The sequence below is a fragment of the Mytilus californianus genome, unplaced genomic scaffold (genome assembly GCF_021869535.1).
Source record: "Mytilus californianus isolate M0D057914Y unplaced genomic scaffold, xbMytCali1.0.p SCAF_1, whole genome shotgun sequence".
In the NCBI taxonomy this organism is placed as follows: Eukaryota; Metazoa; Mollusca; class Bivalvia; order Mytilida; family Mytilidae; genus Mytilus; species Mytilus californianus.
In genome coordinates, this window is record NW_026262581.1 from 40,598,759 (window position 1) to 40,625,599 (window position 26,841).

At 33.4% G+C, this 26,841-nt stretch overlaps 1 protein-coding gene across 6 annotated transcripts in view; it reads left to right on the forward strand.

Moving 5' to 3' along the window:
* Window positions 1-26,550, forward strand: part of LOC127701625 (terminal uridylyltransferase 4-like) — a 697,935-nt gene extending 671,385 nt beyond the window's left edge. For 4 of the 6 annotated variants that reach the window (XM_052205614.1, XM_052205620.1, XM_052205629.1 and 1 more), the window contains exons 21-27: window positions 457-548; window positions 2,719-2,843; window positions 3,948-4,090; window positions 4,443-4,576; window positions 12,527-12,824; window positions 25,036-25,090; window positions 26,405-26,550. In XM_052205614.1, coding sequence (XP_052061574.1) covers window positions 457-548; window positions 2,719-2,843; window positions 3,948-4,090; window positions 4,443-4,576; window positions 12,527-12,824; window positions 25,036-25,061 — 818 coding nt within the window. In that variant the 3' untranslated portion in view covers window positions 25,062-25,090; window positions 26,405-26,550. The remainder of the gene's footprint in view (window positions 1-456; window positions 549-2,718; window positions 2,844-3,947; window positions 4,091-4,442; window positions 4,577-12,526; window positions 12,825-25,035; window positions 25,091-26,404) is intronic. The other 2 variants (XM_052205638.1, XM_052205646.1) reach the window with 2 other exon arrangements.
* The last annotated feature ends 291 nt before the right edge of the window (window positions 26,551-26,841 follow it).

Consider the following 26,841-nt stretch of genomic DNA (forward strand, 5'->3'; position numbering starts at 1 on the left):
ACTATCTTATGATCATAAACAAGCTTCTGTCCAAGTTTGGTAGAAATCCAGGATAGTTTGAGAAAGTTATTAAAATTTCAAAAACTTTAACCACAGAGTGAATATTTGTGGACGCCGCCGCCGACGGAATGTAGGATCGCTATGTCTCGCTTTTTCGACAAAAGTCGAAGGCTCGACAAAAACTATTGTGAAAGCAATTAAGTCAGTAATATAGACCCCTTCAAACCTCAAATTGAACATGTATATGCTTTGAACTAATGTAAAGGGCTTTAGACTTTGGCATTATAGGCTCCTTCCAACAGTTATGACCCACAACTGGTGAGATATAAATATGAGTTTTTGAATCATATTTATATCTTAGTACAAAACTTGATAAAAATTTCTAAGCGTTTATATATATTATGAGGCAAAGGTAATGTGAAAGACTATACAAATATGTAATTATGTTATTTCTAGTGCAACATTACATCCAGAAAGCTTTTATAAGAGGTAGAGATTTGTATGGCAATCCTAGACCTGATTTGGGAATGAAGTTGGAAGCATTGGCAGTAAGTATTGCTATTACATAATTTGATCTGAATTATTCTTTAAGGCCTTGTTCAATAGCTCAGATTTCCGAAGATATGTAACCTTTTTTGCTCACCTGGCTTAAAAGGCCATGTGGGCTGTACCATCACATTGTATCCATCCTTAACTTTCTCAGAACTTTTCTTTGCAATAAATGAACCAATTTCCATCAAACTTAAAATGCATTTACTGTCATATCTTGAAAACTGTAATAGAAAAATATGACAAAAATTATCAGAATGTCAAAATCAACACACCTATGTTCACCAAAATTATCAGATGACCCCTTAAGATGTTATTGCCTTTTAATGATGATTTTTGTGGTTTTGCTTATTAGTTTGAAAACTGTAATATAAAACTAAATGATAAACATGATCAGCCGTAATAGATCTACAGCATTGCCAATCCAAATGCAACCATTTAATGACCCCTTAAAGAGTTGTTGCCCTTAAATGAAAATTTTGTACATGATGTCCAGACTGCATTGTGTTTCAAAATCTTTATCTTGAAAACTACAATAGAAAGGTAAGAAACTGTAAAGAGCAGAAATAATCCCTCATACAATATCTACAGAAAGTCTAATATGACCTGATAACAAGATCTACAAAAAGTCTATCATTGGATGACTCCTTAATGAGTTATTGATCTTAAATGAAGAATTTGTTGTAGATACAGCAAAACTGATCAGAATGCTATATTTTGGTCATGAATAATATGCTTGTCTATAATGTTGGCGAATGGCCATTGTTGAAGATGCACATAGATCCAAGTGAGCAACACAGGTTCTTTAGAGCCTCTAGTTCTTGATTGTTGTTTTCCATTTATTCCGTTGGTTGATAAAGTTGGTGCTTGATAACGTCAGGTTTTATGGACTTCAACCTTTTTGAATTTCCCTTGGAGTTCAGTATTATTGTTATTACTTTTTATTAGCTCACCTGGCCCGAAGGGCCAAGTGAGCTTTTCTCATCACTTGGCGTCCGTCGTCATCGTTAGCTTTTTACAAAAATCTTCTCCTCTGAAACCACTGGGCCAAATTTAACCAAACTTGGCCACAATCATCATTAGGGTATCTAGTTTAAAAAATGTGTACGATGACCCCGCCATAAACCAAGATGGCCGCCATGGCTAAAAATAGAACATAGGGGTAAAATGTAGATTTTGGCTTATATCTCTGAAACCAAAGCATTTAGAGTAAATCTGACATAGGGTAAAACTGATTATCTATCTGCCCTGAAATTTTCAGACAAATCTGACAACCTGTTGTGGGGTTGCTGCCCCTGAATTGGTAATTTTATGGAAAATTTGCAGTTTTTGGTTATTATCTTGAATATTATTATAGATAGAGATAAACTGTAAACAGCAATAATGTTCAGCAAAGTAAGATCTACAAATAAGTCGTCAAGACCAAAATTGTCAATCGACCCCTTTAGGAGTTATTGCCCTTTATAGTCAATTTTTAACAATTTTTCATAAATATTTGTAATCTTTTACAAAAATCTTCTTCTCTGAAACTACTGAGACAAATTTAACCATACTTGGCCATAATCATTATTAGGGTATCTAGTTTAAAAAATTTGTCCGATGACCCCGCCTTCCAACCATCATGGCCGACTTGGTTAAAAATAGAACATCTCTGAAACTAAAGCATTTAGAGCAAATCTGACAGGTGGCAAAAATGTTCATTAGATTTAGATTAAGATTTATTTGCCCTGAAATTTTCAGACAATTCCAACATCCCGTTGTTGGGTTGCTGCCCCTGAGTTAGTAATTTTACAGAAATTTTGCAGTTTTTTGTTATTATCTTAGACATCATTATAATATCTTATATCTAATACTATTAATTATGATTTTAACCTTATTTTACATGATTTCGAAAGCATCTGTAAATACAGATGAGCGACACAGTCTCTTGAGAGCCTCTAGTTAGACTTTCTATGATTCATATTGTCCTCATATCAGAAAAAAAGTCCTGTGAAAGCTGATTGTCTTTTTATTGGTCAAATATGATGTCATATGATAAGGCTTAACTTGCAAGACTACTAAATAATTATATTGCTATATATGCAGATATTTTCTTTAAAAGAAAAACACAACAATGGTTTCTTATTCTTTGGGTTATTTTAATAAAACTTTTGATTTATAATTTTTCAGGGATTCTTTTTTGATGTTAATCGTCTATCTGAAGGTCCACCACCAAATGATCGTTGTTGCAGGGCATGCAATAAAATAGGACATATTGCAAAAGAATGTCCTGTAGTGAAAAATAGGAAAGAAAGGTGAGAACTCTTGTAATATGAAAGTTGATTGAAGAAGAAAATTTTTGAATTTGCTTCCATAACTTGTCTAGCTAATGATGTCCTTGGATTTTGGTTTTACCTTCATCCCTGTTGGCCTACTTTTCTGTCACAAATTGGCTTGCTACAAAATTAGAATTATCAATGACAAATTTATTGGAATTTGGAAATATAAGGGGTCACTAAACCCAGTTCAACGTAATGAAATATTATTTTTTTTGGAATGTTTGGAACCACTGAATAATTTTATCAAGAATTATACCCCTTTCTTTAATATTTTTAGATTTTGAGTATGCCCAAACAAAATAATTTAAACTTAAACACCATGGTAGGAATTTTTTTGGGAAATGGAATTGATATTAATGTTCTTGCATTCATTTCTGAAGAGAGCCCTTGTAGTTTTTCATGAAACATCCTTAGAAAATTGTAATGATAATTTTCAACCATTGACAGTGGATTTGATATAATTATCCTGGATCAAGCCGGTGCATTTTTGGCATTTATGGCTATTGACCTGCAGATTTTAGTATTCATGTTTGGTTTTTGTCTCCTTTTGACAATATCGACTTAGGCGTGCTGTTTTCCATGTATTAGTTTGTGATAAGTTGAGTTTATGGGGAAACCACTAGTGGTATGTCAATGGTATTTTGTATGCAGTTGTATTAGCAGTGGCACATCTCATTCCATGGAGATAATTTGGCTCCTCAGTCATGGTCTATTCACCTTCAATATTTTGCATAGTTTACATGTTTAAGTTTGTGATTAGATCAGTTTAAGGTAAACCACTAATATTAATTAGTCAAGGAAAGTCAAGAAATTATACAAAATATACAAATTTCGTCATGGATTGTTGCCACTAGTTAAATGTAAAATTTGTTTTTATTTTCTGAATACCTTGTACCTTAGTCAAGTTAGGACAAATTTAAGAATATGTATAATATTACAGCAGCCTTGGTATTAAGGTGGACCAGAGAGTTGTAAGTGTACAACATTAAAAAATTGTCTGTTCATTGTGAAATAATAGTTTGCCTAGATACATACATGAACAAGGAACTCTGTCATTAAGTTAATTTTTCTGACTAATAGGGAAGAAAAAGAAAAAAAGAAGAAGGCTGAATATAATCACAGGGAAGGAAAAAGAACATTCCAGGCAAACCATACAAACAATGCTAGCAAAACTGAGAATAGTAATCAGCATAAAAATCTGGGTAGTTATGGGAAAGAAAGAGGTATGTCGTGTAAACAATATCTGTTCTATACCTTCACATCTAGTGCTTAGTTTGAAGTATGATACTATTTATCTTCTATCAGACTTATTACTATCATGGAAATTGACCCAAAAAATGTTTTAAAAAAGTAGTGCGTGTAATTAAATTGATACTTCATATCATATTTTCATTATTGTCATGACAGTTGCAATATCTAAAGCATATTGTCTCAAGTTAAAAAAACATTTTTTATATAAAAATTTCACAGGGAAATAAGAAAAATATGTAGGAAAAAAATGGTGTTAAGTCTGTTATAGATAATAAATATTATCTTGTTTTATAGTGGTTACTAATATTTTCTTTTCTTTCATAGTATTTCACCGTACAGTTTCTGAGTCACATGACTTGAAATTTTATCCAAGCAACCTAGAGTCTAGATCTCATCCTCATCGTTCAGCATCAGTACCTGCAAATTGTAGCATCTATGAAAACAAACCAGTTTCTCTTGTAAGTAAAATTACCAATGAGCAAACTTTATTATCAGTCAATTATTGCTGAAGTGAAATACAAATGTTACATGGCCCCTAGGAGCATTGTGGATTTTTTGTCCTCTGTTCATCCATTATCCATTGTAATCTTTAAATCACTTCTCTGAAACCATAAGACCCAAAGTTTGCAAAAATCATCCCTAGTTTGTAAAATTTTCAAAATTCAAAAAAGGAAAATGGTCTTATATTAAAAGCAGTGTGTTCTATCATTTTCTTGTTAATGAAAAGGAGAAAAAAGGCACTTTATAAATTCAGTGTGTCTGATTGCTTTGGGCATTTAATTTGATAACTGAAGGGTTTAAAACTATTACAGCTCTTTATTTTTGTATCATAAATTTGTTAATTGTATCAAAAACTGTTAAGATTCCAACCCCTAGATCATATATATTCTGAAATACCATGATAAGACCTTTATGGTGCACCATAGGTTATGTTATTCCCAACCCTTCTCATTTAATTTTTTTTTTTAAAAGTTATATAAAAGTTTAATGCATTTTATGTTTTACTTTTTTAAAAATCTGGTTATTGATCATGATGTACATTTTTTTGTTGTTACAGAAGGTGTTAAAATTAACTTAAGATGGGTAAAATATTTGAGATGTTCCCTGTAAATAAAAATGATATTGAATTTGATTGATAGAAACCTGCCAAACCGACATGCATACCTTTCAATCATTGCTATAACTCATGACAAAGACTAATAAATAAACCATGTCAGCGTAGAAGAAAAATGTCATGAGTTTTGTGATTATCTAAATGACATTGTTAAGCTGAACATTGGACCTAAAAAAAGGATAGTTTTTTAAATTTTGAGTTTTTCTAGCTTCTCCATTCAAATTTTTATTTGAACATGATGCACATTTCTCGTATTTCCAGGGATTTGAAAATACATAATAACAATAACTTTCAGATACATAAACTATCTAAGTCTTTACAAGTAAATGCTGCATTTGCCCTAAGAAATTTGAATAATGTACCCTTTTGCAGTAAGTATCATAAAGTTCCCTATTTCAAAGCTAGTTGAAACTATAAGTTAGGTCTGACAGTTTCTCAAATACTATAAGCAATGAGTCAACCATATTGGGTATATAAAATGATTGTTAGGTAAACATTAAATTGAGAATGGAAATGGGGAATGTGTCAAAAAGGCAACAACCCGTCCAAAGAGCAGAAAACAGCCGAAGGCCACCAATGGGTCTTCAACACAGCGAGAAAATCCCGCACCTGGAGGCGGGGCTCAGCTGGTCCCTAAAAAAAATGTGTACTAGTGAAAATGGACGTCACACTAAACTCCGAAACATATAAATGAACTAAAATTAAAAAAATATAAAAGACTAACAAAGGCCAGAGGCTCCTGACTTGGGACAGGTGCAAAAATGTGGCCGGGTTAATAGATATAAGAAGATGTGGTATGAGTGCCAATGAGACAACTCTCCATCATAGTCAAAATTTATAAAAGTAAACCATTATAGGTTAAAGTACGGTCTTTAACACGGAGCCTTGGCTCACACCGAACAGAAGCTATAAAGGGCCCCAAAAATTACTAGTGTAAAACCATTCAAACGGGAAAACCAACGGTCTAATCTATATAAAAAACGAGAAACACTTATGAACCACATCAACAAACGACAACTACTAAAAATCAGATTCCTGACTTAGGACAGGTGCAAACAATTGCAGCGGGTTTAAACGTTTTAATGGTACCAAACCTTCACCCTTATCTGAAACAATAGTGTAACATCACAACATAGAAAGAAACATGATAAAATATCAATTGAAATGGCTTAATTCAATCAAAAGACATATTAACACCAGTGAACATACACTGAACAAATAAATTTGATCTATGATACAATGTAAATACAAAACAGATTAACAAAGGGAAGAATAATTAAAGTAACATGTTATAAAGCTGTGAAATGTTACACAATTTAAGAAAAACAATATGCTTAAACAAAAATATCAGCCATTTGCAATTACTTTAAACACAGGTAAATGAAAATAATTTTGTTGTTAGGTATACGTGTACAGTTCACATGGAGAAAGGAAATATTTTTACAAAATAAATAATTTTGATGTTCATAGTAAAAAGAAGTGAAAATTTATAGTAATACCAAAGCTGGTATATAGACCAGATATAACCCTGAATAACATTAAATAACAAAAAAGCATTACAATTAGTATCAACAGGTCAAATAAACAAGAAAGAACGATTTGAGAGTACTCACAGTTACTAACAGCTAGTTAAAAGCCATAAACAATTAATAATAAAAAATCATGCATCAGAGACTAAAATCAACTAAAACACATCCCAGGGATTTAGTATTTTAATGTCATGGACAGTCAAAGAAGACATGACTTGTGCAATGCCAAAAATAAATGTATCGACAGGCAGTAGGATAGTTAGGAGTTAACCTCTTTATAGATCAAATGAACGTGGGTGTGTCTTTATACATCCCGTTTGAAAAGAATACAAATTTAGTTATGTTTTAATTTGCTGATTACAAAATCGATATTAGTGCCAATGTAAACTATATTCAAAGATCTAATTACAACATTCGTAAGATAACCTTTACTAATAAGTTTGTTTAAAGGTTCGATGAGTTTACACGGATCACATAGTGATTTTCGCGCTTTAAGTTCAATATTACTGTAACATTTAGAATGTGAAATACTGTTTTTAATTAGTTTTCTACAGGTACAGCCAAATTTACTAATCAAATCTTTGTATCTATGAAAGAATTCAGTAAAAGTTTTACGTAATTTATGGTAACGAAATCCCTGACTTAAAAATTTACCAGTGATGCATTGATTACATTCGTTAAAATCTATGACATCACTACACACACGGGCATAATGAACAAGTTGGGATATATAAACACCGTATGATGGAGCCAAAGGAACATCGCCGTCTAAAAAAGGAAAATTAACAATAGGGAATGAAAAGTCGTCTCTTTTGTCATAATTTTTAGTATGGAGTTTTCCTTTAGAGATTGAAATGTCCAAATCTAGAAAAGGACAACTACTGCTGTTTATGTTAGATTTAGTTAAAGAAAGTTCTTTTGGGTAAATTTCGGTAGTATATTTAGAGAACTCTGGATTATTTAACGAAAAAATATCATCTAGATAATGGAAGGTATTGTTGAATGTATCAACCAAATATAACAATGACGTGTCTTTACTGAGTTTGGTCATAAACTGAGATTCATAGCAATACAGGAATAAATCTGCTATTAAAGGGGCACAGTAAGTGCCCATAGGAATACCTACTACTTGTCGATACACTTTATCGCCGAACGTACATATATGTTATCCAGGAGAAAATTTAAAGCTTCAATCGTATCTTCACATTTCCAGTAAGTGTATCTAGCATACTTTTCTTTTTCGTTACAGAAAAGGGCTTTAAATGAGTTACAGCAAATAAATTTGTAATGGGATTTTTCAAAAGACCATTTAATTAAATATAAAAACTTTTTCTTGATAAGATTGTGTGAAAGTGTAGTATAGAGAGTAGAAAAATCATAACTGTCAACAGAATTAAAAGGACCATCAAAAGCATGTCTTTTATCTAAAACCTCTAAAGAATTTTTAACACTCCAAAAATAATTAATACCATTTAAACATGTTTTGTCTATTTGACCGGGTTCATATGACCTTGATATAAAGTTAAGGAGATGTGGTATGATTGCCAATGAGATAACTATCCACCAGAATTCAAATGGTGTGGACATAAGCAATTATAGGTCACAGTACAGCCGTCAATAACGAAAAAAAAACCCATACAGTATAGTCAGCTATAAAAGACAAATATGAAATATGTGAAACAATTCAAATGAGAAACTAATGGCCTAATTTATAACAATACAATTTACGGAAAATAAATATGACAGAGCAACAACAACCACTGAATTACGGGCCTTTCACTTTTGACAGCGCATAAAGAATGTTGCAGGGTTAAACATGTTTGTGTGCACTCAACTGTCCCCTAACCTTGGGCAGTGGTGTAACCGCACAACATAAGAATATACCGTAAAAATCAGTTGCAAATGGCTTTATTCAATAATAATAATAAATTCTTTATTTAAAGAGGGTAAACACAGTTAGTTACAATAAACTAATCTTCCCTGAGGCCCTCACATTCAAATTACAATACAATCAAAAACAGATATTTACACATAATTAATTTACAGTCAAGTAGTTCAATGTATTATTTTTAACATGATAAGATATAAAGCTGTTCAAGACATGAAGTAAAAAATCAAAAATCAAATAAAAATAAAAATAAAAAATGTACAAATACATTGTAGAAAAACAGAATCTTATCAGGACTGTGTTAAGTACTTCTTGATACTTTGTTTAAAAGTAAAAATGTTTTGAGCTTTACGTATTTTGTGTGGTAGTCCATTCCATAACTCTGATCCAGAATAAGCAAAAGATTTCTTAAATAATGTTGCTTTTGGCTTAGGAACTATCAGATTACCTTGAGTGACGTCTCTCAAGGAGTAAGGATTATTATCTGATTTCAGTTTAAACTTTTGAACTAGGTACATTGGTGCTTCCATACGCATACATTTATATAGAAGTAAATATTTGTGGTATTTGATTCTATTGTCAACTGTCATCCACCCAAGTTCTTTAAATAAGGGGGCTGAGGGGGATAAAGGATCTGCATCTAGAATTAATCTTGCTGCCCTTTTTGGGAGTTTTAAAATTCTTGCTATCCCTTCATTTTTACATTCACCCCAAATAATACAGCAGTAGTCAATTAGGGGCAGAATATACCCATTGTAATATGTTTTCCTTGCACTTATATCTAAACATTTCTTTATTTTAGAAAGAAGGTATATTCTGGATGATATATTAGCACAAACTTGGTCAATATCTCCAGTTAAGTGTGCTGTCAATTTTAACACCTAATAATTTTTCACATGACGAATTTTGTAATACTTTTGAATTTATTATTAAGTTTGGTTGATAAGTCTGAATTGATAGTTTCTGCTGTTCCAGTAACCAAACATTTTGTTTTATTTGCATTAATGAACATTCATTTTACACCTCTGTATAAATCTTCTTGAACATCATCATGTATATTTTCTATGTTTTTCCCTGATTTATGAAGAGTGGTGTCATCAGCTTGTAGGTCTGTTTCACAATAGATTGGTATGAAGCTCAAAATTCAGCTTAAATAAAAATAAATGATACAAAGCACTGACATAAAACTACTTAGTTACTGAAAGCTAGTTTAAAGCCAATAACAACTAATAAATAAATCATGTTCGCCCAGACCAATGTATCAGTCCAACAGATTTAGTGTAAAGACGTCATAAACAGTCTGAGAAATGCATGAACTTGTGCAATGCCAGTATTGATAGGATGTAGGATTATGAGTACCCACAACTGTACATTTATATAGCAAATTATATTTAGTAATGTTTTTTTTTCAAAAACAAAATCAATGTAAGTACAGAAAAGAACAATATTTTAAGATTTTACTATGGTGTTAAATTGATAATCTTTAAGAATAAGTTTATTTGAAGGATCAATCAGTTTACATGGATCATATCTGAATTTATGGGCTCTATAAACAACATCATCGTAAAAGTAAGGATGTGATATCCCATTTTTAATAAGAATTTTACAAGAACAGCCAAACTTTTTAACCAAATATTTGTATCTTTGAAAGAATTTAGTAACAGTTTTAATTAATTTGTTGTAATGAAATTCCAGACTTAATAATCTACCAGTGATACATAAATTACTTTATAGATAATGCATATTTTGAGGTTTTTCTTGTTGTATAACACACTGAGGGGTGTCTGGCATACCGGTCAACAATTGAAAATCCCCATGGGCTTTTTTGTGTACTCTGTTTTGTACTCGTATCTTTTTTTTATGGTACACTGATGATGAATAAGCCCTTTTCTGCTTTTTATTTGCATGATTCTTGTACTTATATGATTGTGTAGAAAAGATGAACATGTAGCTAAAATATCAGGAAATATTTTCTTGTGTAGGAATATTAAAGTGACGACTTTTCAAATTCAAAAATTTGGACAAAGAAGGACATTTTATTTGATTCCTTGTGGAGAATAAAAGACAGTATATTGTACTTTAATTGATTTCATAATTTAATAATAAGAATGACACCAGTGTATGATCTGTTAAAACAAGTGTAATGTCCATAAGCTACTATTTAGTATGTTTATCGTAGCACTGCATCTTTGAATTTTGTCGATCAGTCATGCTTTTGTAAGATAAAAATTCATCTGCCATAATCATGATTTTTACAATTCTGACATACCGACAGAGGAATACTCAAAAGTTCAAAATAAGTTCAAATTTTTGCATGATTGCAAGCCCAATTATCACGAGAAACAACAATTTTGATTGGCTTATTAACGTGGTCATGCGAAACACTGACTTTGATTGGATGCTCACGATTGTCTCCCTTTCGGAAAAGTTCAAAATGGGAACAATCATTTTTATTCGTGTAGAATTTCACATACAGTCGAACCTCGTTGTGTCAAAACTCGGATGAGTCGAAGTAATTTCTCGGTCCCGGTAAAATTCCCGTTTGATCAATGCATAATTACCTCTGATGAGTCTAACTCGGTTGATTCGAATACTCGGTTAAGTCGAGTAAATTTTATAGTCCCGTCGAAGTAAAATTAATGTAAATTGACCCCGATGTCTCGAAGTTCAAAAGTAAGAATTTTCGAAAGATGCAGACCTAATGATAAAAATTCAAATCGGATGTATTTCTTATGTCACCTAATCATTTTCAAAAGAGATTAACGATGAGTAAATATACATGTTTGTATAACAGTTAAAATGACATGTTTATGGTGACCGCTAATTAACACCTTTGTTGATCGTTCAAGCGGAATGTTAGTGTGTTGAACATTTTTCACCTGAGATAAAAACGGAACGAATTTAAATGACCCAACCCGAGATTAAATGAATCATTAGATTTAAAACTCATTAATTACAATAAATAAAAGGATTAGGACAATTATAATAAATCCATGATAATTTAATGTAAAGCAGACGACCTCATCAGAGACCGTTCAGAACTTATTTCATACCGCGAGTGATTTTATAATTTATAGTGACTGACCTTTGTAAATAAATGTGTAGACTATTGATTTTATTGGTGCATGATTTGTATCTGTACTCTTGTGTTTAATTATTACGAAGGACCAAAAATGGAGATTGAATACACAATCATAAAGTGTCATATCGAAAAAAAGGCACACTGTTCATTGTATCTAGTTTACACAAATCTCATACCATATTTCATGCATTCCAAATTTATGACGACACACTTGACCTCGGATGAGTCGAATACTTTGGTCCGGTCCCTTCCACTTCGACGCAACGAGGTTCGACTGTAATTGTGTTTTATAGCTTTTTTCACGATCAAGATCATGCAATTGTGACAAGGGGTCAAAATCTTGTAGTTCACACCTAAATTGTGAAAGTTGGCAGGTATGGTCGGGATTGATCAAATAAAAGACTGACCCTATGGAGGTCTTTCTTCCGTCAATCCTGACACCCAAAGTGTGTTATACTACAAGATAGATGTTAAAATATGCATTATGTGACTAATATACTGTGAAATTTTTTTTAAAGTCCTATGATATTTGCAGGATTAAATGATAAAAACTATTGTGTGATTTGTTTGATAAGATTGTGTGGAAACGTTGTGTAGAGAGTTGAAAAGTCATAAATGTCCATGTAATTGAGAGGTCCATCAAAAGCATGTAACTTATCTCTAAGACGTAGATTCCAGGTAAAGCAGTGCAGCTATTCTGAGCTGATTTAGGAACACAGTTTTTAATTATGAATTAGAAAACAATGTAAACAATTCAATTGAATTTGTATATATATTTTATTGATTTTATTGAAGGGCTATAAGGATTTCCCCCAGAACATAAATCAACAGACATATCATCCATGCAATCAAGGAGTCCCATTCTATCTACCACACCAAATGTCATCCTCACCAGGAAGATCACCATCTTACCATGCAGGTCACCAGGTACCATTATCCCAATATTACCAGCAACTTTACTTTCAGCATCAAGTTTTGTTGCCTTTTGACACTCCTTATGTTCATTCTAATACAGCAGTGCATGCTCCATCAGGAATGACTAATATAGCATCTTCTGATTCAGTGATGGATGCTGAGCATTGTGTGCATGATCGTAAGTTCAATCTAATGTCACACTCAGCTGCTGTATTTCTAGTTTAAATAAAGATATATTGTGTACTTAAGATCCAACAAAGCTTTCAGGTACCCTGCCTATATAAATTTTAAACCAAATTTTGCAGAAGTAATGTAAGGAAGGTCCTCTACAAAGTAACCTCATTTTGATCAGTTCACAAAAAATGCTAATAGAGGCAATTTGTATTCTAATCAGCCATTTTTTGGAAAGATTGGAACAATTGTTCCAATTCTTTCCATAATGTATCCAGGTTAGCTTCTAAATCTATACACACTGAAATTTTGTTCCTTATTCTTTTAATTTCTAAGTAAATATGCTCCAATGAACTGAAAAAATGTGGGTTACATCTTAAGAGCAGTTTATTTAAGTATATGTGTGTCAATTGTTTTGCTAGTTTGGTCATTTCTGGGGTAAAGATTGACTTAATGTAATCAAAAACTCTTATGAGGCTAGCATTATAGTTTTCAATTTTCTAGACGTTATCACTAACTGCTTTTAAGATAACCAAACCATAGAGAAATTTATCAATGATATATACTGGGATATGCAAGTTTCAAAATGATGTGTATGACCATATTTTCAAGAAAATGACATGAATTGTGCATGGTGCATGAATCTAGGATCTGGCCTGAGAATACTGTTATTAGTCCCCTACTGACGAAGTCAAGGGGACTTTAGGTTTGCACTCAGTCTGTCTGTCTGTCCATCCGTCAGTTCGTCAAATCAGTTTCCACTTTTTATACGACCGCAAAAATTGAAAATTTTTTGGTCGTATATTGGTATGACGTTGGCGTCGTCGTCGTCGTCGTCGTTGTCGTCGTCGTCGTCGTCGTCGTCTGGCGTCGTCCGAAGACACATTGGTTTTCGCACTCTAACTTTAGTTTAAGTGAATGGATCTCCATGAAATTTTACCATAAGGTTCAATACCATGAAAGGAAGGTTGGGATTGATTTTGGGGGTTATGGTACCAACAGTTAAGGAATTAGGGGCCAAAAAGGGGCCAACAATAAGCATTTTTGTAACTTCCAGACAATAACTTGTGTGTAAGTGTATGGATCTCTCTGACATTGTACCACAAGGTTCCATATCACAAAGGGAAGGCTGTAATTGATTTTGGGGGTAATTGCCTCAAAATGTTAGGAATTAGGGGCCAAAAAAGGGGCAAAAAACAAGCATTTTTCTAGTTTCATGACAATAACTTGTGTGTAAGTGTTTGGATATTTCTGAAATTGTACTACAAGGTTCCATATCACAAAGGGAAAGCTGGAATTGAGTTTGGGGGTAATTGCCCGAAACGTTTAGGAATTGGGGGCCAAAAAGGGGCCAAAAATAAGCATTTTTCTAGTTTCCAGACAATAACTTGTGTTCAAGTGTATGGATCTCTCTGAAATTGTACTGCAAGGTACCATACCACAAAGGGAAGGCTGAGATTGAGTTTGGGGGTGATGAATCATAAGGGGGTTCAAAAAATTTTGGGGGGGGGATTTTTTTTTTTCTTTTTTTTTCTTTTTTTCCTTTTTTTTTTCTTTTAAAATTTTCCATTTTAAGTTGGTTATTTCTGATTTATATTTAAAAGCAAATAATAATGATATGGTAGGAGATACACACCAAACAGGATGTGTAAATTATTATATAATAAGTATTGTGCAATAGCAAGAAATTTTCAATTGCACAGTATTGCACAATAGCAAGAAATCTTCAATTGCACAGTATTGCGCAATAGCAAGAAATCTTCAATTGCACAGTATTGCGCAATAGCAAGAAATATCCAATAGCACAATATTGCGCAATAGCAAGAAATTGTCAATTGTACAGTATTGCGCAATAGCAAGAAATAATCAATTGCACAGTATTGTGCAAAAGAAGATACTTCGTATAAATTGCTTATTTCTTGATCAATTTCAATGGGGTTTTATTCTTGAATTCTTGGGGTTCTTTAATATACTGAATCTAACCGTGTATTAAGTTTTTGGATTTTGGGCCCCGTTTTTAAATTGGTCCACATTGAGGTCCAAAGGGTCCAAAATTTAACTTCGTTTGATTTCATCAAAAATTGAATTATTGGGGTTCTTTGATATGCCGAATCTAACCGTGTATTTAGATTCTTAATTTTTGGTTCTGTTTTCAAATTGGTCTACATAGAGGTCCAAAGGGTCCAAAATTAAACTTAGTTTGATTTCAACAAAAATTGAATATACGGGGTTCTTTGATATGCTGAATCTAACCATATATTTAGATTTTTGATTATGGGCCCAGTTTTCAAGTTGGTCCAAATCGGGGTCCAAAATTAAACTTTGTTTGATTTCAACAAAAATTGAATATATGGGGTTCTTTGATATGCTGAATCTAATCATGTATTTAGATTTTTGATTATGGGCCCAGTTTTCAAGTTGGTCCAAATCGGGGTCCAAAATTAAACTTTGTTTGATTTCAACAAAAATTGAATATATGGGGTTCTTTGATATGCTGAATCTAACCATGTATTTAGATTTTTGATTGGTGGGCCCTGTTATCAACTTTGTCCACATTGAGATCAAAAGGGTCCAAAATTAAACTTTGTTTGATTTCATCAAAAATTGAATATATGGGGTTCTTTGATATGCTGAATCTAACCATGTATTTAGATTTTTGATTATGGGCCCATTTTTCAAGTTGGTCCAAATCGGGGTCCAAAATTAAACTTTGTTTGATTTCAACAAAAATTGAATATATGGGGTTTTTTGATATGCTGAATCTAACCATGTATTTAGTTTTTTGATTATGGGCCCAGTTTTCAAGTTGGTCCAAATCGGGGTCCAAAATTAAACTTTGTTTGATTTCAACAAAAATTGAATATATGGGGTCCTGTAATATGCTGAATCTAACCGTGTATTAAGTTTTTGGATTTTGGGCCCCGTTTTTAAATTGGTCCACATTGAAGTCCAAAGGGTCCAAAATTTAACTTTGTTTGATTTCATCAAAAATTGAATTATTGGGGTTCTTTGATATGCCAAATCTAACCGTGTATTTAGATTCTTAATTTTTGGTTCCGTTTTCAAATTGGTCTACATAAAGGTCCAAAGGGTCCAAAATTAAACTTAGTTTGATTTTAACAAAAATTGAATTTTTAGGGTTCTTTGATATGCTGAATCTAAACATGTATTTAGATTTTTGATTATGGGCCCAGTTTTCAAGTTGGTCCAAATCGGGGTCCAAAATTAAACTTTGTTTGATTTCAACAAAAATTGAATATATGGGGTTCTTTGATATGCTGAATCTAACCATGTATTTAGATTTTTGATTTTTGGGCCCTGTTATCATTTTTGTCCACATTGAGATCAAAAGGGTCCAAAATTAAACTTTGTTTGATTTCATCAAAAATTGAATTCTTGGGGTTCTTTGATATGCTGAATCTAACCATGTATTTAGATTTTGGATATTGGACCATAATAGGTGAATGTCCAATTTAAAATTTTTAAGTTCTTAGACCACATTCATTCTGTGTCAGAAACCTATGCTGTGTCAAATATTTAATCACAATCCAAATTCAGAGCTGTATCAAGCTTGAATGTTGTGTCCATACTTGCCCCAACTGTTCAGGGTTCGACCTCTGCGGTCGTATCAAGCTGCGCCCTGCGGAGCATTTTATTTTTTTTCGTGCTTTAAGATATTGATTTGATAATTGGTATATAGTTTTATCATAACAAGTTACAGATCAAGTTTGTATTTTGTTTCGGTCTGATGATTTTGTGCAGAGTTATGGCCCTTGGACTTAGAAAATTCACTCAAATAATCAGTTTTCCACACTTTTTTTCGTCATGCTTGAAGATATTGATTTGATAATTGGTATATAGTTTTATCATGACAAGTTACTGATCACGTTCGAATTTTGTTCAGGTCTGATGATTTTGTGCAGAGTTATGGTCCTTGGACTTAGAAAATTCACTCAAATAATCAGTTTTCCGCACTTTTTTTCGTCATGCTTGAAGAAATTGATTTGATAATTGGTATATAGTTTTATCACGACAAGTTACTGATCACGTTCGAATTTTGTTCAGGTCTGATGATTTTGTGCAGAGTTATGGTCCTTGGACTTAGAAAATTCACTCAAATAATCAGTTTCCCCCACTTTTTTTTCGTCATGCTTGAAGATATTGACTTGATATTTGTTATATAGTTTACACCATGACAAGTTATAGATCAAATTAGCATTTTGTTCCAGTACAATGAATTGTTAACCGGTAGGGGACTATGTATTGCCATGCAATACTCTCAGAATGCTTGTTTCTAAGTGCATTTGTTTGGCAATAAATTCACATTAAAAAAATCGAACCTTCTCTATCTCGATAGGATTTTTACAGTGTAATGTCAAAAATACTAATAAAGGCAATTTGTATTCAAGTCAGCCAACTTTTGGAAAGATTGGAACTTTTGTATTCTTTCCATAATGTAGCCAGGTTAGCTACTAAATCTATACACACTGAAATATTGTTCCTTATTCTTTTAATGTTTAAGTAAATATACACTAATGAACTGTGAACAGTATGTGGGTTATATCTTTAGAGCAGTTTATTCAAGTATATGCACTACCTTTTGGACAAATTATAGGAAAACTTCATTGTTCTAACTCAAATTAAGCTTGACAGCTTCAGACATACTAATTTTTAACCCTTTTCAACAGGACCAAATCAGGCCTTTGCATTAAAATTTATGACCCATTTTTAGCTCACCTGACCTGAAAGGTCAAGTGAGCTTTTCTCATCACTTTGCGTCCGTCGTCCGTAAACTTTTACAAAAATCTTCTCCTCTGAAACTACTGGGTCAAATTTAACCAAACTTGGTCACAATCATCATTGGGGTATCTAGTTTAAAAAATGTGTCCGGTGATCCGGTCAACCAACCAAGATGGCCGCCATGGCTAAAAATAGAACATAGGGGTAAAATGTAGATTTTGGCTTATATCTCTGAAACCAAAGCATTTAGAGCAAATCTGACATGGGGTAAAATTGTTTATCAGGTCAAGATCTATCTGCCCTGAAATTTGCAGTTGAATCTGACAACCCGTTGTTGGGTTGCTGCCCCTGAATTGGTAATTTTAAGGAAATTTTGCCGTTTTTGGTTATTATCTTGAATATTATTATAGATAGAGATAAACTGTAAACAGCAATAATGTTCAGCAGAATAAGATCTACAAATAAGTCAACTTGACCAAAATGGTCAGTTGACCCCTTAAGGAGTTATTGCCCTTTATAATCAATTTTTAACCATTTTTCGTAAATTTTTGTAATCTTTTACAAAAATCTTCTCCTCTGAAACTACTAAGACAAATTTAACCAAACTTGTCCACAATCATCATTAGGGTATATAGTTTAAAAAATGTGCCCGATGACCCCGCCCACGAACTAAGATGGCCGACATGGCTAAAAAATAGTACATAGGGTAAAATGCAGTTTTTGGCTCATATCTCTGAAACCAAAGCATTTAGAGCAAATCTGACATGGGGTTAAATTGTTTATCAGGTCAAGATCTATCTGCCCTGAAATTTTCAGACCAATCAGGCAAATCGTTGTTTGGTTGCTGCCCTGAATTGGTAATTTTAATGAAATTTTGTCGTTTTTGGTTATTATCTTGAATATTATTATAGATAGAGATAAACTGTAAACAGCAATAATGTTCAGCAAAGTAAGATCTACAATTAAGTCAGCTTGACCAAAATGGTCAGTTGACCCCTTAAGGAGTTATTGCCCTTTATAGTCAATTTTTAACCATTTTTCGTAAATTTTTGTAATCTTTTACAAAAATCTTCTCCTCTGAAACTACTATGACAAATTTAACCAAACTTGTCCACAATCATCATTAGGGTATATAGTTTAAAAAATGTGTCCAATGACCCCGCCCGCAAACCAAGATGGCCGACATGGCTAAAAATAGAACATAGGGGTAAAATGTAGATTTTGGCTTATATCTCTGAAACCAAAGCATTTAGAGTAAATCTGACATTGGGTAAAACTGATTATCAGGTCAAGATCTATCTGCCCTGAAATTTTCAGACCAATCAGGCAACACGTTGTTGGGTTGCTGCCCCTGAATTGGTAATTTTAAGAAAATTTTGCAGCTTTTGGTTATTATCTTGAATATTATTATAGATAGAGATAAACTGCAAACAGCAATAATGTACAGCAAAGTAAGATCTACCAATAAGTCAACATGACCAAAATTGTCAATTGACCCCTTAAGGAGTTATTGCCCTTTATAGTCAATTTTTTACAATTTTTTCATAAATTTTGTAAATTTTTGTAAATTTTTACAAAACATTTTCCACTATAACTACTGGGCCAAGTTCATTATAGATAGAGATATTTGTAAGCAGCAAGAATGTTCAGTAAAGTAAGATCTACAAACACATCACCATCACCAAAACACAATTTTGTCATGAATCCATCTTTGTCCTTTGTTTAATATGCACATATACCAAGGTGAGCGACACAGGCTCTTTAGAGCCTCTAGTTTGTTTACAGTGTAATTTCAACCAACTACTATGAGGCATAAAATATAAAGAGATAAATCTGAAGGTGTATAAAATAACTGCAAGTTATACACTGTCCACACAAGGGACTATATCTGTAGACAACAAAAATCAAAGGATGACTGTGTCCCCGGACCGACTGTTCTAAATATATCAATCCTGTTATTGTGAAAACAATATTTAAAATTGGAATATTCTTCCTTTGTCCCTATACCTTCTGTATGTGGCTGCATATTTATACATAACAGGCAGTCAAACAGACACATCTCTTTGGCACAGATTTTACTTCTTAGAAGACCAGGGATGACCATATATCTTTAACCAAATCAACCAAGTAAGGTACCAAGCAACCATATATTTTTAGAGACATATTGAAAAAAAAATTTTGATTTAAAAGGATGCAATTTCAATTTTGGTCCTGCATAAATTCCAGTATGTTGTTCTCCATTTTTGGAGAGAAAACCTAGTTCCACCTCTGAGGACCAGATACAGTCATGAACATTTAAGGAATGGCATTTAGTGATTGTTAGCTCACCGGGGCCCAAAGGGCCCCATGTGAGCTTATGCCATCACTTGGCGTCCGTCGTCGTAAACTATTTAAAAACTCTTCTCCTCTGAAACTACTGGGCCAAATACCTTCAAACTTTAACTAAATGTTCCTTAGGGTATCTAGTTTATAAATTTTATCCGAAGTTTTGATCCATCGACAAACATGGCCGTCATGGCTAAAAATAGAACATAGGGGTCAAATGCAGTTTTTGGCTTATATCTCAAAAACTAAAGCTTTTAGAGCAAATCTGACATGGTGTAAAATTGATCAATTGGTCAAGATCTATCAGCTCTGAAATTTTCAGACGAATCGAACAACCCATTGTTGGGTTGCTGCCACCGAATTGGTAGTTTTAACAAAATTTTGCAGTTTTTTGTTATTATTTTGAATATTATCATAGATATTTATAAACTATAAGCAGCAATAATGTTCAGCAAAGTAAGATCTACAAAAAAGTTTATATGACCATAATTGTCAATTGACCCCTTAAGGAGTTATTGCCCTTTAAAGACAATTTAACACAATTTGTTCATCTAGTTTGCTAACATTTAAAAATCTTCTCCTCTGAAACTACTGGGCTAATTACCTTCTAACTTTAACTAAATGTTCCTTAGGGTATCTTATTATAAATTGTATCCGAAGTTTGTATCCATAGACAAACATGGCCACCATGGCTAAAAATCGAACATAAGGGTCAAATGCAGGTTTTGGCTTATATCTCAAAAACTAAATCTTTTAGAGCAAATGTGACATGGGGTAAAATTGTTTAATTGGTCAAGATCTATCGGCCCTGAAATTTTCAGACGAATCGTACAACCCATTGTTGGGTTGCTCCCACCGAATTGGTAGTTTTAACAAAATTTTGCAGTTTTTATACGACCGCAAAAAATTTTTTGGGATCGTATATTGGTATGATGTTGTCGTCTGTGTCGTCGTCCGAAGACACATTGGGTTCCGGACAATAACTTTAGTTTAAGTGAATGGATCTCTATGAAATTTTTTAAGAAGGTTCAATACCACAAAAGGAAGGTTGGGATTAATTTTGGGGATAATGGTCCCAACTGTTTAGGAATTAGGGGCCCAAAACAAGCATTTTTCTATTTTCAGGATAATAACTTGTGTATAAGTATTTTGATTGCTCTGAAATTGTACCACAATGTTTAATACCACAAGTAAAAGGTTGGGATTCATTTTAGGGGTTATGGGGCCAACAGTTTAGGAATAAATGGCCAAAAAGGGGCCAAAAACAAGCATTTTTCTAGTTTCCAGACAACAACTTGTGTGTAAGTGTATGAATCTCTCTGACATTGTACCACAAGGTTCCATATAACAAAGGGAAGGCTGTGATTGAGTTTGGGGTTAATGGCCCAAACATGTAGGAATTAGGGGCAAAAAAAGGGCCAAAAACAAGCATTTTTCTAGTTTCCAGACAATAACTTGTGTTTAAGTGTATGGATCTCTCTGAAATTGTACAGCAATGTTCCATACTACAAAGGAAAGGCTGGGATTGAGTTTTGGGGTAATTGCTCCAAGGGGGGTTTCAAAAAGTTTGGGGGGGGGGATTTTTTTTTTCCAATTTTTTTAAGGGATTCATATTTTTTTTTCAAAATTTTTCAAATTTTCGAATTTTTGAAAAGTTTCAAGAAAAAATCTTCAATTGCACAGTATTGCGCAATAGATTTGTAAGATCTTTGACCACATTTATTTTGTGTCAGAAACCTATATTATGTCAAAAATTTTGATCACATTCCAAATTCAGACAGTATCAAGCTTGAATATTGTGTCCAAATTTGCCCAAACTGTTCAGGGTTCAGGCTGTGCTCAGCGAAGCATTTTATTAAGTCTCCCAAACGAAGTTTGGGAAGACTTATTGTTTTTGCTCAGTTCTTATTATTATTATTATTCTTCTTCTTCTTCTTCTTCTTCTTCCGCCGCTTTTAAATTTGAACTTGTCCGCACCCGTTCTCCAAAACCGCTTGTCGGATTAACTTAGGGTTTCACAATATGTTAGACTAACATGTCTAGTGGTGCAATCAGGGTTTTGTTTTTGCAATGGGGTTTATAAAGGGGTACTTTGAGGGGCAAAAAGAAAAGAGGGTTTTACTATAGAACCCTATGGGATTTTATTTTTTTAAATTTTCAAATGATTATAAATTGAAAACCGTTCATGATAGACACAAACTTTTTAATTGAAAATGTTCTAAATGATAAAGCCCATTAAATGAAATACAGGGTTAGTCCCCAGGGGTCACCCCCACCCCCTGCCATTTAAGAAAGTTCTAATACCTTGTAAGTGGTCAAGATCCCCACCCCTAAACCATATATATTCTGGTTTGTCATGCTAAGATGGTTTGAATGATATACAGGGTTAGTCCCCAGGGGTCATCCCCACCCCCTGTCATTTGAGAAAGTTCTAATATCTTGTAAATGGTCGAGATCCCCACCCCTAAACCATATATATTCTGGTTTGTCATGATAAAGCACATCAAATGTAATACAGGGTTAGTCCCCAGGGGTCACCCCCACCCCCTGCCATTTAAGAAAGTTCTAATATCTTCTAAGTTGTCAAGATCCCCACCCCTAAACCATATACATTCTCGTTTGTCATGCTAAGATGGTTTGAATGATATACAGGGTTAGTCCCCAGGGGTCATCCCGATCCCCTGCCATTTGAGAAAGTTCTAATATCTTGTAAATGGTCGAGATCCCCACCCCTAAACCATATATATTCTGGTTTGTCATGATAAAGCACATCAAATGAAATACAGGGTTAGTCCCCAGGGGTTACCCCCACCCCCTGCCATTTAAGAAAGTTCTAATATCTTGAAAGTGGTCAAGATCCCCACCCCTAACCCATATATATTCTGGTTTGTTATGCTAAGATGGTTTGAATGATATACAGGGTTAGTCCCCAGGGGTCATCCCGACCCCCTGCCATTTTAGAAAGTTCTAATATCTTGTAAATGGTCGAGATCCCCACCCCTAAACCATATATATTCTGATTTGTCATGATAAAGCACATCAAATGTTATACAGGGTAAGTCCCCAGGGGTCACCCCCACCCCCTGCCATTTAAGAAAGTTCTAATATCTTCTAAGTGGTCAAGATCCCCACCCCTAAACCATATATATTCTGGTTTGTCATGCTGAGATGGTTTGAATGATATACAGGGTAAGTCCCCAGGGGTCATCCCGACCCCCTGCGATTTGAGAAAGTTCTAATATCTTGTAAATGGTCGAGATCCCCACCCCTAAACCATATATATTCTGGTTTGTCATGATAAAGCACATCAAATGTTATACAGGGTTAGTCCCCAGCGGTCACCCCCACCCCTTGCCATTTGAGAAAGTTCTAATATCTTGTAAATGGTCGAGATCCCCACCCCTAAACCATATATATTCTGGTTTGTCATGATAAAGCACATCAAATGAAATACAGGGTTAGTCTCCAGGGGTCACCCCCACCCCTTGCCATTTAAGAAAGTTCTAATATCTTGTAAATGGTCGAGATCCCCACCCCTAAACCATATATATTCTGGTTTGTCATGATAAAGCACATCAAATGTTATACAGGGTAAGTCCCCAGGGGTCACCCCCACCCCCTGCCATTTAAGAAAGTTCTAATATCTTCTAAGTGGTCAAGATCCCCACCCCTAAACCATATATATTCTGGTTTGTCATGCTGAGATGGTTTGAATGATATACAGGGTAAGTCCCCAGGGGTCATCCCGACCCCCTGCCATTTGAGAAAGTTCTAATATCTTGTAAATGGTCGAGATCCCCACCCCTAAACCATATATATTCCTATTTGTCATGTCTCGAACATTTGAATGACGTATACGGTCAGTCCCCAGGGGTTCCCCCCACCCCCAATGTTCTAATATCTTGTAAATGGTTGAGATCACCACCCCTAAACCATATATATTCCTGTTCGTCATGTAATGAACATTTGAATGACGTATAGGGCCAGTCCCCAGGGGTTCCTCCCCACCCCCAATATTCTAGTATCTTGTAAATGGTTGAGATCCCCACCCCTAAACCATATATATTCTGGTTTGTCATGCCAAGATGATTTGAATGATATACAAGGTTAGTCCCCAGGCATCACTAATGCATATAACTTTACTGGACCAAACCAATTTTCAATGGACGTTGCCCAATGTCAGGCGACCCTGGGAATTACGAATTATGGGAGCTTCGTTTGGGAGACTTCGTAACAGCATCCTGTTACAATCATTTCTTGTTTGTTATTATTTTGAATATTATTATAGATGTATATAAACTGTAAGCAGCAATAATGTTCAGCAAAGTAAGATCTACAAAAAAGTTAATATGACCATCATTGTCAATTGACCCCTTAAGGAGTTATTGCCCTTTAAAGACAATTTTACACAATTTGTTCATCAAGTTTGCTAACATTTAAAAATCTTCTCCTCTGAAACTACTGGGCTAATTACCTTCAAACTTTAAATAAATGTTTCTTAGGGTATCTTGTTTATAAATTGTATCCGAAGTTTGTATCCATCGACAAACATGGCCGCCATGGCTAAAAATAGAACATAAGGGTCAAATGCAGTTTATGGCTTATATCTCAAAAACTAAATCTTTTAGAGCAAATGTGACATGGGGTAAAATTGTTTAGTCGGTCAAGATCTATCGGCCCTGAAATTATCAGACGAATGGAACAACCCATTGTTGGGTTTCTGCCACCGAATTGGTAGTTTTAACAAAATTTTGCAGTTTTTTGTTATTATTTTGAATATTATTATAGATATATATAAACTGTAAGCAGCAATAATGTTCAGCAAAGTAAGATCTACAAACAAGTTAATATGACCATAATTGTCAATTGACCCCTTAAGGAGTTATTGCCCTTTAAAGACAATTTTACACAATTTGTTCATCAAGTTTGCTAACATTTAAAAATCTTCTCCTCTGAAATACAGGTGAGCGATTCAGGCTCTTGAGAGCCTCTTGATTAAAATCGTACTTTTTGTAGATCTTTCATCCTTTTGCATTCATCAAATGTAAACAAAAGATTGTTTTCCTTCAAACCCACACTTGTACGGGTGTTAGAATATAAAAACAGCAACAAGCACTAAGATCAATAAAGATAAATTATTTTCCATTTCATAGAGGCAGCAAAAGAAAACCAAAAATGAACAGAAAAAGGACAAAGATGTTTATAGAGGTAAGGATGAAAATCTGTTGGTGTTTACAGACTTCATGTTTTAGCCAGAAAGATTGAATTATGTTAAAATACATTCTTGACTTGATTGTCATAAAAGTTAAAGGACACCTAGAGATCCAAAACGAAGCTAAATATTTCAGTAGATGGTATATGTGGACAATTTATATTTTATATATAAATGTTATATGGTCATTTTCAAAATGTATGACTGTTCAACATTCAATTCTTGTGAATTAGTAATCTGTTTCTCATTAATCATAGATAGGAAGCCATTGTCAATGTTATTTGGTTTATAGAATCCATGTAAGGTGTGAACATGTCAGATGTAACGTTGACCTCATTTTCATGATTCAATGATTTAGTTTGCTTGATAAGTCATTTCTCAGTTATGTTGAGTAAGAGGTCAACTATATTTTGTCTATTGAAACATTGTAAGGTGCACATGTTTAGCGGGTGACCTGACATTATATCAATTTTCATAGTTTATTTATAAATTTAAAATATTTTGTGCGTGGGAGTTTCTCAGTATGTCAACTATCATTGATTAATAGAATCATTGCAGAATGTTTATGTCTATCTGACATGGTTCAGTTGAATTGATACATTGATTTCAGAAATTTTTCATGTTACATGTAATCGGACCTTAATATCAAAGACTTTCAACATACTGTTCAGACATTTCATCATGTTCTCTTTTTGTTTTGAAGTGTTTTGAATTATTTAATACTTGTATGGCCTTGTCAATGTTAATTTCAATAAAATAAGATTTGACTTCTGTTTAAATGTGAAGAACCATCAAAAAAAAAGACCTGTTACAGTTTGTTAACAGTTGTCATCATTATCTCATTTTTCTTTGACAATCAATTTGTAGATAGACTTTGGTTGGCCTAGTGGGATTCTTTTTTTCACATAATGAAATTTACAAAGAGCTTCAAATTTTATTTGTAATAATGTACATTTTTAAAACTATTCTTGTTAAGTGTCGAGACATTGCAAAGGTCATGCAACCATAAAAGAATCAATAAAAATTTCCAAGTATACTTCAGAGCAGTGTAAGTAAAGATCAATAAGATCTCTGTGAAATAGACATCATTCAAATACTTAATAAAAATTTGTTTGACATGATGGAAATCCTAAAAAAAATCTACATGTATTTGATTGGAATGGACTGTGGCTGGAATTTTATCAAGTTTTAGAATAAGAAGATTTTCTAATGAATACAATATGCTTTGTTGTTTTCAATTGAACCTTTAGTGAAAATACATCAACAAGTCTTCTTGGAACCTCTAGTTTTATTTTTGTATTGTATTTCAGAAAGTCAGAGGCAGAATCAACAAGAAACTTTTCTCAGGCTAGATGAACATTACCATAGACAGTCTAAAGGCAGATTTGAACCACAGTTATAACATTGATTTTTTAATGTAATGATGCTTTTAATTAAATAAATTCATTTTATTCTATGTAAACATTATTTTTCAAATTGTGATTGCAAACTCCAATCTTTAATTATCCTTTTATTCCATATAGTGGTAGTGATAGTGTTTTGCTGCTGGCAAGAAGTCTAATAATCTCAGCAAACAAAAACCACAGAATATTCAAAATGTTATCAGTATAAGTGTAGATTGTGTTGTAGGTTTAAGAATTTAGATATTTGCCCCTCGGGCAGAATTACGGTGTGAAAATGTGGAAAACCAGTAACTTTACAAAGTTGTGACTTGAATCACAATTCACATTATCAGCATTTTTAGGTT